The 18,831-nt window shown below is 39.7% G+C and overlaps 1 protein-coding gene across 5 annotated transcripts in view; it reads left to right on the top strand.

The window, feature by feature from the left end:
• agrn (agrin) overlaps window positions 1-18,831 on the top strand; it is a 294,106-nt gene that overhangs the window by 234,122 nt on the left and 41,153 nt on the right. For all 5 annotated transcript variants that reach the window (XM_088403131.1, XM_088403140.1, XM_088403158.1 and 2 more), the window contains 7 exons: window positions 497-624; window positions 6,375-6,489; window positions 7,352-7,471; window positions 8,397-8,783; window positions 10,153-10,345; window positions 12,412-12,627; window positions 16,195-16,424. In XM_088403131.1, the coding sequence (XP_088259257.1) occupies window positions 497-624; window positions 6,375-6,489; window positions 7,352-7,471; window positions 8,397-8,783; window positions 10,153-10,345; window positions 12,412-12,627; window positions 16,195-16,424 (1,389 nt within the window). The remainder of the gene's footprint in view (window positions 1-496; window positions 625-6,374; window positions 6,490-7,351; window positions 7,472-8,396; window positions 8,784-10,152; window positions 10,346-12,411; window positions 12,628-16,194; window positions 16,425-18,831) is intronic.

The raw sequence follows: 18,831 nt of genomic DNA, 5'->3' as shown, positions 1-18,831 counted from the left end.
GCCATATAAAACGCATCACAATTCTGCGTTATTTATCATCACAACTTGGATCTATGTGACTTCAACTTATTTGTGGACTTTTCCCCTCATGTGTTGTGTCTATAACATGTTGTCTTTTTACCCAGCCCTCCATGCCTCAGCCGGCTTTTGGGATGAATCTCCGTCTGGTAAAAGAAAAAAAAAAAAACGACAAAAAAAAAAAACATGGCCCAAATCCCTTTTTACCTTTTTGCCGCCCTCACATTTCACCGTCCACCTCTTCCACATCCACACCATTCACCACCAAATAAGTCCCTCCCTTACTTTTACTTGCAGTCTTGTGAAAAAAAAAAAAACAATCAGCAGCGCACACTAACTTACCGTTGTCACAAACACACCACAAGACAATCCATCACTAACCCACTTTATGGCTGAAAATGAGCAGCGTGTGAAGGCAGCAGGGGGTGCGCTCAAAACAAATGCCTACCTTTCACTAACTCATCTTCTGTCCCTCCAGCCACCATGAAGTTCAGCGGTTTCCTGCACTTGGACCAGGTGGAAGGACAAGAAATTGTCTACACCCCGGAAATGGAGGACCCCAAATCCGAGCTTTTCGGAGAGACGGCCCGCAGCATCGAGAGCGCTGTAAGTGTTGAGCATCACTTTCACTAGTTTGCATGATGGATACGTAGAAGTGATCATTTTTTTAACTGTGACTCGCGTCTCTAATAGGGCTGAGTGATATGCGCTTCTGGGAGTAATGCATTACAAAAGTACCGTATTTTCCGCACTATAAGGCGCACCCAAAAGCCTTAATTTTTTTAAAAAGCTGATGGTGCACCTTACAATCAGGTGCGCCTTATATATGGATCGTTATCGACATTGGGATTGGTAGATGGGGAATGAAATGATAAAGTAAGCTTTACCTCTTTCTTTTGTGTGTTTACCGTTAAACAAGGTTGCTCATATTGAGTTATTATGCTATTGAGAGTAATTATTTGAGTTATTATTGTTATTACTTTGAGTATTACTATACTGTGATTGAAAAAGTTTGAAAATATTTCATTAATTGAGGGCGCGCCTTATAATCCGGTGAGCCTTACATATGGAAAAAGTTTTAAAATGGGTCATTAATTGATGGTGCGCCTTATAATCAGGTGCGCCTTATATATGGATCATTAGCGACATCGGGATTGGTAGATGGGGAATGAAGTGATAAAGTAAGCTTTACCTCTTTCTTTTGTGTGTTTACCGTTAAACAAGGTTGCTCATATTGAGTTATTATGCTATTGAGAGTAATTATTTGAGTTATTATTGTTATTACTTTGAGTATTACTATATTGTGATTGAAAAAGTTTGAAAATATTTCATTAATTGAGGGCGCGCCTTATAATCCGGTGAGCCTTATATATGGAAAAAGTTTTAAAATGGGTCATTAATTGAGGGTTCGCCTTATAATCCGATGCGCCTTATAGTGCGGAAAATAGGGTTATATGTTACTGTAATGCATTACGTTTTGCTGTAACGCGGTAGTGTAAGGGATTACATGCACAAAAATAGTAATATTGTGCTCGTAACAATGCGTTATAATGTATAGCCCACAAAAAAATTTACATTTTTAATATGAATTAATTGAGCGGTTTATAACATGAATGCAGTTCTGGAGTATTGCATAGGTCATTTTATATGTCCAACGATCCAGGCATTGTTTACAAGTCCACAAGAGCGATAATATTTATTTTGGGTTCATTTTAAGCATGTAGGTTTACTTAACCCTTGTGGCATTATGTTGCAATTTATGGAAATTGACTGTGAAAAGCAGGCATAGTGTTAGGGGGCTGGATGGATGTGCAAGATAATGCCAGAAGGTAAAAGTAAGAGGGGAGGAGAAAGCTACACTGCATCTCTAAAAGTAGTGGAGGTCCCAGTGGAATTGAAGATGGAAGCATGGAGCTTTTTCAGCTGAAGAAACTTCCGCTCTCATGGGAAAACTTTCAACAAGATTTTGGAAAGTGTCTACTGGAAATTTTAGACATTCATCCAGAAGGTCTGAGCTCTTTTGTGGGATTATGTTACAAATAATAGTAATTCCTTGGATTTTTGTATATTATCATAAAAGACTCAATATGGAAAAAAAAAACACTGGGGAGCTGAAATTTCCAGCAGATGATTAAAACATGTAAAATTTCAAAATGCAACCATTCTGACACTTCTATGTGATTGCAACTGCACATGCGAGATTCTGTGTACTAAGATAATCATTGTCCAAAATTTGGACCGTATAAAACCATTATAATTACATTTTTTCAGATGCATTTTAATAAGATTTATTACATTGACTTTCCCGCGATATTTGCCACATTCCACGAGCGGTGGTCAAACTATGTCAGCAAACATTTTTTGTTGACATGTGTTTCACTACAAGACGGTAGGTGGCGCTAGATACCAGATAATGGCTATGTCTTAAAGTGTCATTATCATGTCATAGACTACAAAGACAGATCAGACCGTTTTTACTTTTCCTTTTTTTTTGTGGGTGCTTTCACAAGCACAAGAAGACATTTTGAGCACAAAAAAATAACTTGTAACGTTAAAATGTATATGTTACAAAAACAATATATATGAATGCAGCCATTTTTCTCTGGATCCTTAATTTGAATACTAAGTAAATATGGATATCGACTGGTACGAAATTATGCAGTACTTTGCTATACTATTGCCCAGCCTTATATAGTCAGAATAAAACCTCACACATGCAAACAGCAAAAAAAAAAAAAAAAAAAACCTATAATGTGCTATTGAAAGCGAAATCGTTTGCAAACAGTTTGTCTGCCATAAAACTTTATAGTATCATCATCTGAAGTTGTATTTGGAACTTGTTGAGCTGGCGATTCAAGTGGCTGAAAAAAAAAAAAAAAATGGTGCTTTAAAGCATCTGGAGAACATTTCCAGCCCAAATTGACATTGAAAAATGCTGGCACGTGAAGCCCTCTCCCGCTATTTTGCCACTACACTGACTCTCTTCAAAGTTTTGCAGCAGATAACTTCTGAGTTGAAGAGAGCCTAAGTTGTCTTTGAAAGCATCATTTGACAAATCTCCCCTCAGAGCCGGGCTAATCATTCCTCCGGCTCCTTCAGGCTGGTTTCATTGCGGGTGTTGACTCTGCTGAGGTTGCTGAACAGCGTTCAGGAGAGTGCAATAGAACATGTTTGCCGGCTGCCTGAGTGGCGTATGCATTTATGTGGCATTACTCCAGATCTGATGGATATTTGATGTAGGATCAAAGGCACATGTGTCATTTTCGCGAGCGCCACCCTCCAGCAAAGATGTATGTGGGTCCGTTGCACGTACTAAAAGCGCATTCGTAGGAAGCAATGGGCACATTTAATAATTGTGTTTCATTCATAGTCTTCTGTCATGGTTCCAGGCAGGAAAACTAGACCTGTAATAACTAGACTCCAGAACTAGACTTAGAAAATAAGACCTTGTAAAATAGACTTTTAAAATTTGACTTGGAAAGTAGACTCGGAAACTAGCCCCAAAAAGTCACTCGAAGACTTGACTCAGAAAAATAAACTTGGAAAGAAACCGTGACAGCTTGACACATTATATTTGTTCATCTTTTCAGGTTATTTTTTCTACTTTTATGAAAGTGTAATTTTCCTGACCCAATTTAAAAAATAAATGCTATAGAATTGGTTGAGAAACTATTGTTAAAACTACACCTGGAAAATAAGACTTGCCTTGAAAAGACTAAACTCAGAAACTAGACCCAAAAATAACTCAGCAACTATCTTCGGAAAACTAGACTTGAAAACTAGACTCAAAAACTAGACCTGAAAAACTAGACTCGGAAACTAGACCCCAAAACGGACTCAGAAAATTGATTCGTAGAGAAACTAGATAGACAGCTTGACATGTTTTCGACTTTTCACATTCTTACTTTTGACTCTTATGAAATGGTAATTTTGTTGCCACAATGTAAAAATTAAATGCTATAAAATTATTTCACGAACTAGACTCTTAAAACTTGACCTGAAAACTAGACTTTTAAACTTTGTTTTGGAGACTAGACTTAGAAACTAAACCCAACATAGACTCAGAAACTAGACTCTGAAAATTAGACTTGTTAAAATTAGACGTGGAAACTAGACTCAAAAGCCAGACCTGAAAAAAACTGACTCTGAAACTAGACTCGGGAACTAGACCACAAAATGGGCTCAGAAAGTAGACTTGCAAAACTACACTTGTAAAATTAGACTCGGAAACTAGACTCAAAAATAAGACCTGAAAAAATTAACCAGAAGCTAGCCTCGCAAAACAAATTTGAACTACTTGGAAATCGAAAATCGAAAGTAAACAACCCAAGAAGCCGATTGTTGACAAAACCCGAGCGGAAGAACCTATGCGTTAAGTTGTTTGAAAAGTGAAGAAAAAAAGTGGGTTGAAATTCCAGTTTGCCATGAGATCCTAAGAGACGTAATCAAGCTTGTTAAAAATGTTGCCTCTGTCACGGCGGGCCCTCGAAGCCATGAAAAAAGGCCTGGCCCGCGCGTACGCGTGCCAACATCTGCCGAGCGTCGTATCGGTGTCACCCACGTCCGGCGGGAACTCGTCCGCCATACATCAAAGCCTCGCGTCTGCCGGCGCGCTATTGTTCGAAAGTCGGCTTGTTTGTCTTGTCGCCCGCCGTCATCTACGTACCGCGCGCTCTCCACGCGTACCGGATACTCTTGTGAAAGTCGAGGCGGAAAAAAGGCAAGCTTTGCCACGCTAGAATTCACCGTTGAGGACCCGTGAGTTCTTGACGGCGTTTTTGAAAAAAACAGACCGTATTTTTCGGGCTATAAACCGCAACTTTTTCCTCAGGATTTGAACCATGCGGCTTATAGTCCAGTGTGGCTTATCTGTGTTTTTTGGGAGTTTTTTTTTTTTTTTTTTTTTTGCTAGCCACCAGCAAATGTGTGTATTTTTTCGGGGCGTCAATTTATGGAACAACTATGAAATAGAATTGAAAAGATGTGAATCAATGACTGTGTCACAAAGGGTTTAAAAATATATTATTAAAAAATGTTTTATATATATATATATATATATATATATATATATATATATATATATATATATATATATATATAGATATAGATATAGATATAGATATATAGATATAGATATATATATATATATATATATAGATGTATGTCTCAATTGAATAAGATAAAATTTGGGGTAGTTTGTGAATTTGTGAATTTGTATGTAAATTTTAGATATAGCACACAATATATATGATTTTATTTGTGTATCGTATTTTTCAGACTATTAACTGCGGCTTTTTCCTCATGATTTAAGCCCTGCGATTTATAGTCTAGTGCAGCTTATCTGTGTTTTTTGGGAAGTTTTTTTCATTTTATAATTTTTTTGTTTTGTTTTGTTTTTGTCTTTTTTTCGCTAGCCACCAACAAGCAAATGTGTGTATTTATTTGAGGCGTCAGTTTATGGAACAACTATGAAATAGAACTGAAAAGATGTGAATCAATGACTGTTTTTCACACAGGATTTAAAAAATGTATTATTAAAAAAAAACAAAAAAACCTGAGATCGTTAATGTGAAGTGTTAGGGCAGTTTGATACACACTTTTAAATTTTGCTTGAATTACCTTCAATTATATAACGTTAGAAATAATTCATGTCAGGACCCCTGAATAAGATATACATAAACTTGATGGATTTCTGCATAATTCATACGTTAATGATTGAGTCATGCTAGTCACAGGATGAACTTCTTTTGCCATGTTGGTGACATTCTCCTTTCCGGGGTTTTGAATCCGCTGCGAGATGAATAAATGAGTGCTTTGCATATTTGGAGACGGAGATTAGAAATAGGTGCGCTAGCAGGTCCCATGCTAGCGTAAATGCTACTTGTTTGCAACACTTTGCTTTATAGTTCTTACCATGACATTTCTGAAGCTCCAATTTCAGGGCAAAACATTGTCCCTGATTCTTTTCGTCAGGAGAAAAATAGTTTTCGGAGCTGAGAGTATGCTAGCCTTATATAAACTTGAAAGTGGCCTTAAGTAAACTTGGAAGCTTCTTTGAATTTTGCTACCACAAACTGTATCGGGGCAAAAGTAATCAAAGCACGACATTTATCTTCAAGCTTTAGCCCATGTCATGGGTTTAGCTAAAATGTCAAAATGTGTTTTTTTTTTTTTTCCCCCTCAATCTCTCGCACACACACGCGCGCACACACAAAACACTTTCTAGCAGGCAAATGTGGTATAGTTGTTAAGAAACGTAATAGGCTTAGTGATAGATTGGCGATTATTGGCAGCCTCGTTTATTATACTTTGGCTTTTTTCTTTGACGTTTTTCCATCTCCACTTCTTTTATTTAGCTCAACGACCTCTTCAGGAAGTCGGAGGTGCGCAAAGACTTCATGAGCGTTCGCGTCCGGAACCTGGCGCCCAGCAACTCCATCCTGGCCTTTGTGGAGGCTAATTTCAAACCAGGTGAGATTGCAACTGCAAATATATACAAATGAATGGATCCGTTCAGGTGTTTTTTGTTTAAGTGCATCAAGTGCCAGGTCTACTTTGCAGTAATTCATATTCAATAACAATAATTGCATGTATCTCTAAGAAAGTTCTGTGTAGAAAACCGGCGCAAATATGGTTCTGGTCGAGCTTCTAGGTGGGTGTTTTTAATTTTAGCTCTTTGTGAAGCGGACTTACCCAACTTGGTTGACTTTTTTTCCTTGCCTTGCACATCGTTCAAAATGGTATTGTCATGTTTCTCTTACTTGAAATAAAATCTTGTAATGACAGTGAAAAATGACTTATTTCAAAGTCCCAGGACTTACCCAACCTGGTTGACTTTTTTCCCTGCCTTGCACGTCGTTCATTGTATTGTCATGTTTCTCTTACATGAAATAAAATCTTGCAATGGTAGTGAAAAATGACTTATTTCAAAGTCTCGGGATCGCACAAATCAAGGTTCCCGTTGCGGCTGACAAAAAGCCCACCCTACTCTTCTTTTACCGTCCTTTATATATTTTTTTATGAACCGCATTTAGCGTCCTTCATCCCCCGTCATACGGGCTAACGGGCGTCGTTAAAGCGGCTGTCCTCCATGGCCGGTAAAGTGAACATCTGTGTCAAACATTATGAGAGCGATTCATCCGGAACGCGGAAAAAAAATGGGGCCGACGTGCAGGTGGAGGACAAGTGATCCCCGGAGACCCTCCCGCTGTCGCGGCCAGGGTTTCTCCGCTATATCCACCGCCGCGCTCAAGAAGCACAAGTTGTCCGTGTTTATTCCATACCGCTCCTCCGAGGTCTTGCCCTGAGTGGATGCGCTTCTTGTTTATTACAGATACAAGATACACAGTAGAGGACGTCGAGGGAGCCCTGCTTAAACAGCTGAAGGTCTCCAAGGAAACAAGCATCACGGTGAAGAAGCCGGTGGATGAGAATATTCGCTTCAACAACTACGGTAATTGATCGAGAAGTGTGTTGGAGTTAATGAGTGGTGTCGTTATTCATGGGGTGATGTTCTTTTTTTTTTTTTGGGGGGGGGGGGGGGGGGGGTAGCGCATTGCAAGAAGGCTGTGATTAAAAAGCGGAAATTGGTTTATAAATTGTTCACACGGAGCTTACTGACAACTTTATATGACTGCGGGGCATTCATAAATGAATTTAGGTGATATGAATGAGTCTCCCATTTTGAGCACTTTAAAATGAAAAGATATGTGTTGCATATTAGTACCCCCAAAGGTATAACCTATATTTTGTCTATAATTAGTTTTAGAATGTTATTATTTTTCATCAACAGCTAATAGCTTTAAAATCACATTTTGCCACTTGTTGCCTACCGAAGATGACGTCAAATCTGCTCAGGTAAAAACCAATCACGGCTCATCTTGACAATGTCACATGACCAAATACAGAAAACACATTAACTGTGATAAAGCGTTACCCGAGGTGCGTGTGACGTTATTTTTGGCAAAATGGGTTTTGAATGACCCTTGTGGCATTATGTTACAAATTATGGACATTTCTTTGATTTTTTTTTTTTTTATGATATCATAAAAGAATCAATGGGGGCAAAAAAAACTACAGATTGAAATTTTCAGCAGATGATTAAAACATGCAAAATGTCAAAATGCAACGATTCTGACATTTCTTTGTGATAGCAGCTGGACGTGCGAGATTTTGTGTACATAAACAGTCATTGTCCAAATTATGGACCATATAAAACCATTATAATCACAATTTCTGAGAAGCATTTGCATAGGATTTATAACATTGATTTCCCTGCGATTTTTGCAACATTTTGCAGTCATCAGTTGCTCCTTTTTTTTGTGGAACACTTTGGTTGACTACAACTATGCATTCGATGTTATCCTTGACGTCGACAGGCCTATCGTCCATGCCCTTCTTTACCACCACCGCCGCGTCAGTCACCACTCAGGCTCCCATCGCCACCACCCGACGTCCGGTAACCTCTCCCTACATCACCCGTCGCCCCCCGGGCACGACCCGTAGGCCCGGTAGCAGACGCACCACCACCACCACATCGGGACCCGTCAGCACCCCGATCCCCTACACCGCCACTCCGCAACCGACCGTCACTACCGCGGCAATGCCGCCGACCACCAGCGGAATCCATTTCCGCGAAAGGCTGCACAAACACCAGAGACCCTGCGATTCCCACCCCTGCCTCCATGGAGGAACCTGCGAAGAGGAGGGAAACGACTTCAGCTGCAAATGCCCTGCCGGCCGAGGAGGCTCTGTGTGCGAAAAAGGTATACAGTATTTTGATTTCATGAAGGCATAGCCTACACAGAGCCGAGGTTCCTGCAAGCTCTCTGGTTCTATTTGGTTTGCTCTGGTTCTGTTTTTTTCTACATTAAAGGGCCGGTAACATGATATTTTATTGATTCCGCAGTGTAATATGTGCATATACCGTGAATCCCCAAATACAAAACCCACTTTTTTTTTCCCAAAAACTCAAGAATGGGTGTGCCCTATAATGCTAACCTATAGATAATGGTGCAAGCTAGAGGGGGAATGTCAGCTAGCTGTTAACAGCCAGTGCCTGTTGCAGCTAACAGCAACTCCTGTTAATTGAGGTTGTTAGGGCGTTCTTTTCACTAAAAGAAGCAAGCAGACTGTACCGACATCAGAGTCCATCTTTGTTCACACGCAGGAATATTACTAAAACGTAGAGGATCATGTCAAAGTTATGAAGCCTCCAGCTGATTCAATTAAGAGTGCGCCGGTTAGAGAACAAGGAAAGATATTCCGTTTGATTTGTTTATCAATGGCAGCCTTTTGGCATATACACACATTAATGAACTTTGTGGAACACGGATAGTGCGCAATTTTGGGTATTTATGGCAAAATGAACTTGAGCTGAGTCAGGTAAAAGAAAAACACATTTTGGCCACTTGAAAGTTTCTTCAGTAAAACTTTGTTTCTCATAAATGAAACGTTGCTGTTTACTTGGCTGACTCGGTGCAAACTCTCTCCTCCTCAACTCCGGAACCATAAACTAAAAGACATGGATAAAATCGGCGCATATTTGCGAAGTTGTTAATAGCTCCTGTCGATATAAGCGCACTTCATGCCATTTTCATCTGCAATGGCGGGGCTGGTATGAGAGCGCAGAATAAGCAAAGAATGCTTACGAATGCACCAATGAAAGAAAATAACACTTTGGGGGTGTTTATCTTGATAAATCAACATTGGAACATGGCTAAAAGCGCCAAAAAGTTGACTTTTCATGTTGCAGCCCCTTTAAGGCGTGGTCCACACATAGCCGGGGTTCTTCCAAACGGATGGGAAGGTAAATGCTTACCCTATCTTCTATACATGTCATTTTTTTTTTCCTTAAGAAAAACACATTTTTGCAAACGTTCGGCTAAACGGCTGATCAGGTTAATTGTAAACGTGGAGTGAGAAACCCAAGAATGCAAATGAAAGGCTATTTAATAATCGTTATAATCCCGCCTTTATAAACGAGCAGAAAAGCCTTCACTACCCAAAAACAACTGATGGGTTGTCATCAAGATCCAACATAGCTCTCCTGCCACGATGCTCATTTAACAGCTGTCACACCCCAATAAAGCGCACGACACGGCATTTGACGACATCGACTTTGATCCCCCGCAGTGATCAAGTACTTCATCCCGTCGTTCGGAGGTCACTCCTACCTGGCCTTCCAGACCATGAGCGCGTACCACACGGTCCGCATCGCCATGGAGTTCAGGGCATCCGAGATGACGGGCATCCTGCTCTACAATGGCCAGGAAAACAAGAAGGACTTCATCTCCCTGACTGTGGTCAATGGCAAAGTGGAGCTCAGGTAAGCAAAAGTGGGATGAGCAAGGGCTCCTTATATGTTCCTCATACGTTTAGGATTTCTATTGAAATTTTCAAATGCACGTCTCGTCTGTGTAAGTGTTTTTTTTTTTTTGTTTTTTTGTTTTTTTTGTGGTGTGGAACTGCACAAGAGTTACTGAGGTGTTTCAAAAACCTGAGGGATTATTAGTATTATGCAAAGCACCAACCCAATGTCAATTGACTATATGGTACAGTATATGCAAAAAAAAACATAAAATAAAGATTATCAAGGGCAGTATCTTTTAAAGAGACATAATCCAGCGAGCAGAGAGGTTATGTGTAGTAGTTACTTTGCCTTGAGCACAGGTGATATCATTTTTTCGATAGGAAGTGGGAAAATATGCATTTATTTTGGTTAATTATAGACAAAAATGAACTTTTTACTGCTAAAAATGTCAAAATAAATGGATTATTCCTATAAGCAAGTAATGATTAAGCTATGAATCATAAGTTTACCAAACCACTATTCATTATTTTTGTTCACAAGACTTTTTTTTAATTCAAACCTTTGTGTAGTTCTACAATTGATTAAAATTTAAAATACCTTGTATAAATATATATATATATATATATATATATATATATATATATATATATATATATATATATATATATATATATATGATTTTATATACATATTTAAATATTAAATAATTATTCAAATAAATACATATTTTTAAATGAAATCTTCAATTATTTTATTATTATATCTTGAAATCAAATCTTAAATTATTCAGCAAGTGAAGATTCATCACCTGCTGAAATTCCTTCTTTCTTTGCAGCCCACTCCGAGCGCAATCAGCAGGGATGTAATCAAGATGGGATTAGTCACTTGTAATTTTCAAATGGAGCTCAATTTCAGAACTACGGCAGTGAGCCCCGTACTCCCAGCTCTACAAATCCAGGTCGCGGGGAGATGAACATATCATTTGTGGCAAATAATTGCGTTCCGCTTGTGTGGTGCGCGTGTATGACAGCGCTCTTGATGTGTCCTTTTTCTCTTCGACAAAACCTCATTAGATGAAAGATTTCTCCGAGAAAAATATCCGAGTGATTGTATAGTGGCCTCATTACAGGTCCATTGTTTGCAATAACACAGGAATTGTGTAAAATGTAACACTGTTTGTTTTTTTCTTTTTCTTTTAAGAAGCTGCATTATCAATTGGATGCAATGCTGGCTTTGGATGAGGCGGTTACCGCGGTGGTTCTTTATTCTTGCCAGAAAGCTTCTGATGCAGTTGGAGCGCTGGCATCGGAGCTGTGTCGTTAATTTTGAAAGTTTCGCCATGTTTCGCCAAACTTTCTCACTCATTAAAATGCTCAAGTGAATGAATAATAAGAATTGAATCAGTTGCCGTTCAAAAAGTACTCTATGGTGTAGTGATGGGAAAATGAAGCCTCATGAAGCACTTGTGATACTTTTGAGCTCCTCTGAGACGCGCTTGCGGTAAAGATGCAGTGACAATAAGATTTACTTTATTGTTCCCATGGGGAAATTTGTCTTGAATGTCATTTATTTCTATTGCACTTGCATTTATCTTTAAACCAAGACAACCATCACGCAGTAAAAAAATTAATCACAGATGCTTCATGAGGCTTCGTTTACCTATCAGTAATAATGTGTTCAAATTGGATTGGGAGTGTATTTGTCTATTCATTTTATATTGTATGAAATGTTACAAAACCCAGAAATTCTTTTTTTTCAGTCAGAAAAATAATTTCATTTGAAGTTTGTGATTCAAAGGTGTATTTCAGATCCAAATTGACCTCATTATTTGTAGACCTCATGAAGATTTCCTTATTTCAGTACGCAGGAGTGTATACAGAGCAAAATGTCATGGCATTTGGCCCGAGCAATTACAAAGAATTAAAAAAAAAGAACAAAAGAGAATAAAATACTCCACACAGTATATGTATCATAAATATTGTAACCATCCAAGATTTTGTATATAAATTGTGAAATCGCATGCTTATAAATGATCACAGAATGAAAAACTGTCAGCGGGTAACACGCCGCGTCTTTGTCAGGTTCAACACAGGTTCGGGTACTGGCATCGTGGTCAGCAACGTGGAAATCACTCCGGGCCGCTGGCACCAGCTGGTGGTGACCCGCAATCGGCGTCTGGCCATGCTCAGCGTGGACAACGAGCCGCACGTGGAGGGCGAGAGCCCGCGGGGTACCGACGGCCTCAACCTGGACACCAATCTGTTCATTGGAGGCGTGCCTGAAGAAATGAAGCAGGAGTAAGTCTTCACATGACGTGGAATAACAATATTCGGAATACGCTGTAAAAGGCACAAATACAGTGCTGTGAAATATTATAATATCTGTGTTTTTTGCATATTTATCACTCGCAAAGTTTCATTTCATCAATGCGCTATTAATATCACACTGAGACAAGCCAAGATGTTGTGTGGGAACATTCTGGGAAGAATAATAATCTAATATCCTGTAAAGATGACAAAAAACAACAACGGGAGGACGACAAGGAACTGACAACATCAATGAGGCAATATCCACCGTCACCCAAAATATCTGAAAGAAAACAGGAAATAAATACACACAAACCTGACGAGAGAAACAAGGACCACCTGCTCGTGACACAATAGGGGCAGGGAGCTGATTGGACAACACAAGGGAAGAAGGTTAAGTTGGACAGTTGGTCGCAATCACAGTAACAAGACTGAACATGAACAAAAGACCAAACAACCCAGAATATATCAAGAAATACAAAACACTACTTAAACCCAGAACAGAAAAGAATAGAAATCCGCGAAACCAACCAAAACACATCTCAGAACATATTCCAAGGATATAGAAAGCAGATTATAACGATTATTTGAAACCCTAACCCCTAACCCTTTTAACAAGTGATTAAACAATGCAAAGAAATCTGACCCTATCTGCGAACAAAACTCATTCCCCACAGAACCTAAAAGCGAGTTGTACTCTGGAGGAATTTTGGATCACTCTTTGCAGAATCGTTTCAGGCGTTTCATAACATGAACTGCCCGTTTCATCCCTCTCAGTCCGGAAGCGTCAAACTCTAGTCCACAAGGGCCTATGAGTCCTGTTTTGCAAGTCTTTCTTTGCAACCCGACTGATTCAAATGGTGGGGCTCATTATGAAGCTCCTGCAGAGCTCGCTGATGAGCTAATCATTTGAAATAGGTGTGTTGCAAAGAAGAACTTGGAAAACAAGCGGGAGGGCTGGAGTGTGACGCTTCAGGACTAAGGGGGTTACGGTCACTCCACAGTATTTCAGTTGCATTCAAATGTGGACTTTAGCTTGGCCACTGCCAAATCTTCATTTTGTTCTCTGTGAGCCATTTTGAGGTGGACCTTTTGGTGTGTTTTTGATCTTTGTGCTGCTGCTTGTGTTGGAGGGTGCAAACTGATGGACGAATGTTCTAGGAAACAGAAGAATTCCTGTTTTTCACTGAGTTGTCCTGGTCCTGAGGAAGCAAAGCAGCCCCTGACCATCACACTGCATCATACTTTACTGTTGGCATCATGTTCTTTTTATCGGACCTTCCAAAAAGTTCCATTGGTGTATTATCACTCCACAGAATGTTTCTCCAAAAGTATCATGGTTGCATTGATCTTTTGTGCCAGCCATGGTTTTGGCTTGGGAACCCTCTCATGGATGCCATTTTTGGCCAGTGGGGTCATGAACACTGACCTCGACTAAGACCAGTGAGGCCTTGGATGCTTTTCTAGTTCTTGTGTGATCTCCTGAATGCGTCATAGTCGCACGCGTGAAGTAATCTCCCGTTGGTCAACCACTCCAGCCATGACGGGGTTCCTCCTGACATTTTCTCTACTTTGCTTTGTCTAGTTCTAGTAGATCCTATTTATAAATTCAACAACGGTAGTGGCAATCAGGTTTGGGTGTGGCCTGTGAAACTGATTTCAGCATTCCCACACCTGCGGTTCGTCATTGTTTTTTTAGCATTTGATAACAGGGCGGGGCCATTACTAATAATTACTAATTATCTTTGCACTGGATGTTTCCTATTATGGCACAATATGTTTCTGTAATCTGTATTGTGTACGTGTTTTTGTCAGTATTTGGTACATGCAGCATCCACTTCAACCCGATGAGCCTGGAAGGGGGCTCCTCCCACCCGTGGTCCCTTCTGAAGGTTTCTGATTTTCCCCAAATTGGGGTTTTGGAGTTTTTCCTTCCCCTTCTGGGAGCTTTTTGCAAGGGATGCTATTGTGAACTTATGACAGAAAGAAGTCTCTGTACGACTTCTTTTTTGCAAAAGAAGTCTCGACATGACCTCTTTTCACTTGTGAAGCCCTTTGAGACTTTGGTGATTCAGGTCTATACAAATGCAATTTGATTGATCGATTGAATTATATGGGAAAAGATTTTTTTACCCGCTTGGTAAATCATGTAATATTTGACAACCTGCAGTTGATATATAAATCATTGGGTTGTCGCAATGTGATATTACAACTGGTTTGAAATGGAACCTTTGGGAAGGATGCATATGCCCAAAAAAAAAAAAAAAAAACCTGAAATCAGGAACCGTAATCCATTGCACGCATTGTATTATCTCTTTCCAAACAGGGCTCATCACATCTCATTTTGCAAGCTTTGTCAATTTTGCTAATGGATTCTGACATTTCAATCCAATATGGAGTTTTCTACCATACCGTATGTCTTCATTCGAAAGCCCGAGGCAATAATTGGCGGCGTTTCGTAATGTAGTGAAAAAAATCCATTTTGACATTTGCATCATCAAGTACCCTTTGACAAGGGGCCCCTCGAAAAGGATAGTAATAATTTTAGACAAGTGATAAAAGGATTTGGATATTTAACTAGAATTTGCATCACTTATAGACAAACATAACGTTTCCCCCCCCCAAGACATCTCGATTTCCTCGTCTATTTTTTATTATGTGTGTACCTGGTCGAGAAAATCCAGAGCACGGAGATTATCAGTCAAAAGTTTGGAAACATCTTCAAATCCACATTCGCACATCATTTTGCTTGGCTTCAAACACGTTAATAATACCAATCAAATTTTTTTAATTATCTTTCATGCTTGAGAATCAAGATATTACATTCAAAAATCCACAGCTGTGAATTGTTTTTTTCCAGATCTGACTGAGAAAATACGGAAATATTTATCTGGGCAAAAGGTGCCGGTTTTGAAGAATCAAGCCAAACATCTTTGGTTTGATTCACATTTTTTTGTGTGTAGTAAATAATGTTGTAATGTATTTGTTTAAAGGGGCAATGCATATTATTTAAACATTTACTTTGCTAGAATTAGCTCGTGTCTACGTTGGATCTAAAATGGGAAAACACATAAGAAGCAACACTAATTGTTTATGCAAAAACGTAAACAAAAAACATTGAATTAAAAGGTTTGTGCAAACCTTTGCCAGGTATTTTATTTGTTTAACCCATGTGACATTATGTTACACATTATGGAAATTCTTTAGATTTTTTGAAAGTTATCATGAAAGAATAAATATAAAAAAACCACTTTGGAGCTGAAATTTCCAGCAGATGTTAAAAATATGTCAAATTTCAAAACGCAATGATTCTCACATTTCGCCCAGCCTAATTATAACACTTGAGTCATTTTTCTCCACCGACATTACAGAAACAATTAAGACGATCTATCAAAGACACGACCACATTCAATTACGATCCAAATGAAATGATTCCTTTCAACTTCATTGGTGTCCGAGGCCTCGTTCGTTTCACGCTTGTAATTTGAAGCTGTGTCCCACTTTGGAGTGATGGGATGACTTTGCCTCGTCTGTTTTTGTTTTGTTTTTTTTCCGCAGCGTAAGGGAGAGGACTGCCGTAGCCTCAGGTCTCGTGGGCTGCATCCGCCTGCTGGATGTCAACAACCGGGTTCTCAACCTACAAGAGAACGGTGTTGATAATCTCTATGGCAGCGGTGTGGGCGAATGTGGCAACAACCCCTGCCTGCCAAATCCCTGCAAAAACGGCGCCACCTGCCAGGTCAAAGAGGCAGAGATGTTCCATTGCCAGTGCAGCAAAGGATTCTGGGGTGAGTTGTTGGCACGGGAGCGTTCGCACCAGGAACTGGGAGAACGAAGCTTTGTGAAGCACTCGTGGTATTGTTTTACTCCTCTGCTCTTGGTTTGGAGATAACCAAGATAACTGCGGTTCTTTCATCCTTATGTTGCGGCTCTCCGCGGTTTGGGAAATAAATAATGCTTGTTGGGATCGACTATCTGGACGGCGTAACAAGCATTTGAATCGCAGTCAATGACGTTTGCGTGATTGGGTTACGGGGCGACATCTATAGGGCGTGTGTGGTGCGACGGACATTAAACATGACAGGAGACAGGGAACAGGGAATGGAAATATAGCGCGACCTTATTTGTTAAAAGCAGATATTTTCAGAGTAAGATATAGCTGAACGTGAAATACTAAAGCGCTTGACGAATTCGAAACACAAAATTAAATGTCATCTTAATGCCCCTGCGTGCGGAAGGAGGGACTCAAATGTAGGGTCAGTCTGCTTGTTCATTTCTTGAAACCAAGAAGGTAACAGCCTTCAAAACTGACACTGCTAAGAGGTAAATGACGAATGGAAAACGTAAACAGGAAATACAGCGCGGTCTTCAAGATTATAAGCAAATATTGCAAGTTTGTGAACACGGATAGATTCCGATGTTGGTTCGGTATGCTTGCTTCTTTTAATGAAAATAATGTGGCTTAACCTTGGTTAACAAAAGCTGCTGTAAGCAATTCCTCTGGCTGCTAAACCCCATCTCATTCACCCTAACCCACACACACACACACACACACACACACACACACACACACATCTATATATATATATATATATATATATATATATATATATATATATATATATATATATATATATATATATATATATATAAAAGCTTGGTTACTACTGTGAAGAGCTGCTCAAAAGACTTCACAGCACTACTTCCAATTGTCTTTCTTTCGTTATTTTACCATAACTCCCCAATTATAAAAAGCACCCATGTATAGGATGCACCCTTAATTTGGGGGTCATTTATTTTATACTGTATATTATCGTTTAAAAGCCGTACCAACAATTTGGCAACAATCTAAAAACTATAGCGTAATAGAATCAATCTAATCTTCCAAAGCATTTCATATTTTCTTGTGTTCATTTGAATTTTTGTAGATTCGGGCGCTGGTTAAGTCTGCTTGTTTCTTTTTTTTTTTTAAACTAACCCGGTAGCAACCACAGCTAACACGAGCTGCTGTAATAGGCTCTGGATTTACAGTATTCAGCTTCCATATGTAATGCGATTTCTCCAAAAATGAAATTCTAGCATCAAAAATAAGCATCGTCATTATTATTAATAATATTGTGCACCATCAACCAAGCAACTGCGCAGTGTGTCAGCGCGTCGGCCCTGCTCCTAATGAATGTAATATATTTATAACTTTTCAGAAGTCACGCCGAATCCCAGTGTGAACACATTGACGATTTCCTTTCTCTGTGATCACGTCACGCCTGCAAATCCCGAGCCATCTTGAAAGCGTCTGTAGTGCCGGAGGTTTGTTTGCGAACGCCATCGAGTCGGTGGCTTCCACGCAGACGTGAGAGATGAAATGTCGAGGCTGGCCAGAAACGGGGAAAAAGGTCCGCCAAATGCTCAGTAATTGGCCTTTGGCCTATCTCCGCTTCAACATCCCTTCTTGTTGTTTCCCCTCCCTGCGGTTGATGCCAACTAACAAGCGGCTCAGAGGGAACACAGTTAAGAGCAGACAGCAGCGCGGCCTAATCATGCGTGCCTCTTGCTGCTTGCGGCCGCAAAGTTTTTCGCCATTTAATTGTTCAAGTAAACTTTTCGCGCCTTCATCTTGCAGCAGGTCGCGTCCCGCGGGTCGGGAAAGCCTTTCGGAACCGCTCGACGATATTGTCGGCCTTCAGTCGGAGACAAACTAACACTGACGGCCTTTGTTTTCCTATTAATCGGGCTAGGCTGGGGGTTGGGGGGGACGATGGGGGGGCGTGGATGACCCTAGGTAAAGGGCTTTGTTTTTTCCATGTGAAGTGGAATTGTAATTTTAAAAAATATGTACTGTATTTCAGGCACTTTGATGCCCTTTTTTTCAGTTTTAGACTAACCTGTAACCTGTATAAAGGCCATAAAAGTAATATAGATGATATAGGGATCGATATAGGGTGCTATAGAGGAGTGGTTCTCAAATGGGGCTACTTGAAGGTACTCTAGGGGACTTTAAATAACAAAAATGCAAAAATCCCTAAAAAATAATTATTAAATTAATGAAATGTTTCAGGAAAACGAAGTTGACTAACCGTTAGTCCATTTCATTATTTATAAAAGCCAGATTGTCCCCCATACTAGAATGGTTCGACCGAAGTTGTCACATGCCGCCGCTCGTTACTTGACAAGTTAATAATTCATTTTTGTGAGCAT

The sequence above is a fragment of the Hippichthys cyanospilos genome, chromosome 2 (assembly GCF_059441005.1).
Source record: "Hippichthys cyanospilos isolate Australia breed blue-spotted pipefish chromosome 2, RoL_Hcya_1.0, whole genome shotgun sequence".
NCBI classification, from domain to species: Eukaryota; Metazoa; Chordata; class Actinopteri; order Syngnathiformes; family Syngnathidae; genus Hippichthys; species Hippichthys cyanospilos.
The sequence above is the reverse complement of the archived record's forward strand: the minus strand, read 5'-3'. Positions and strand labels throughout refer to the sequence as shown.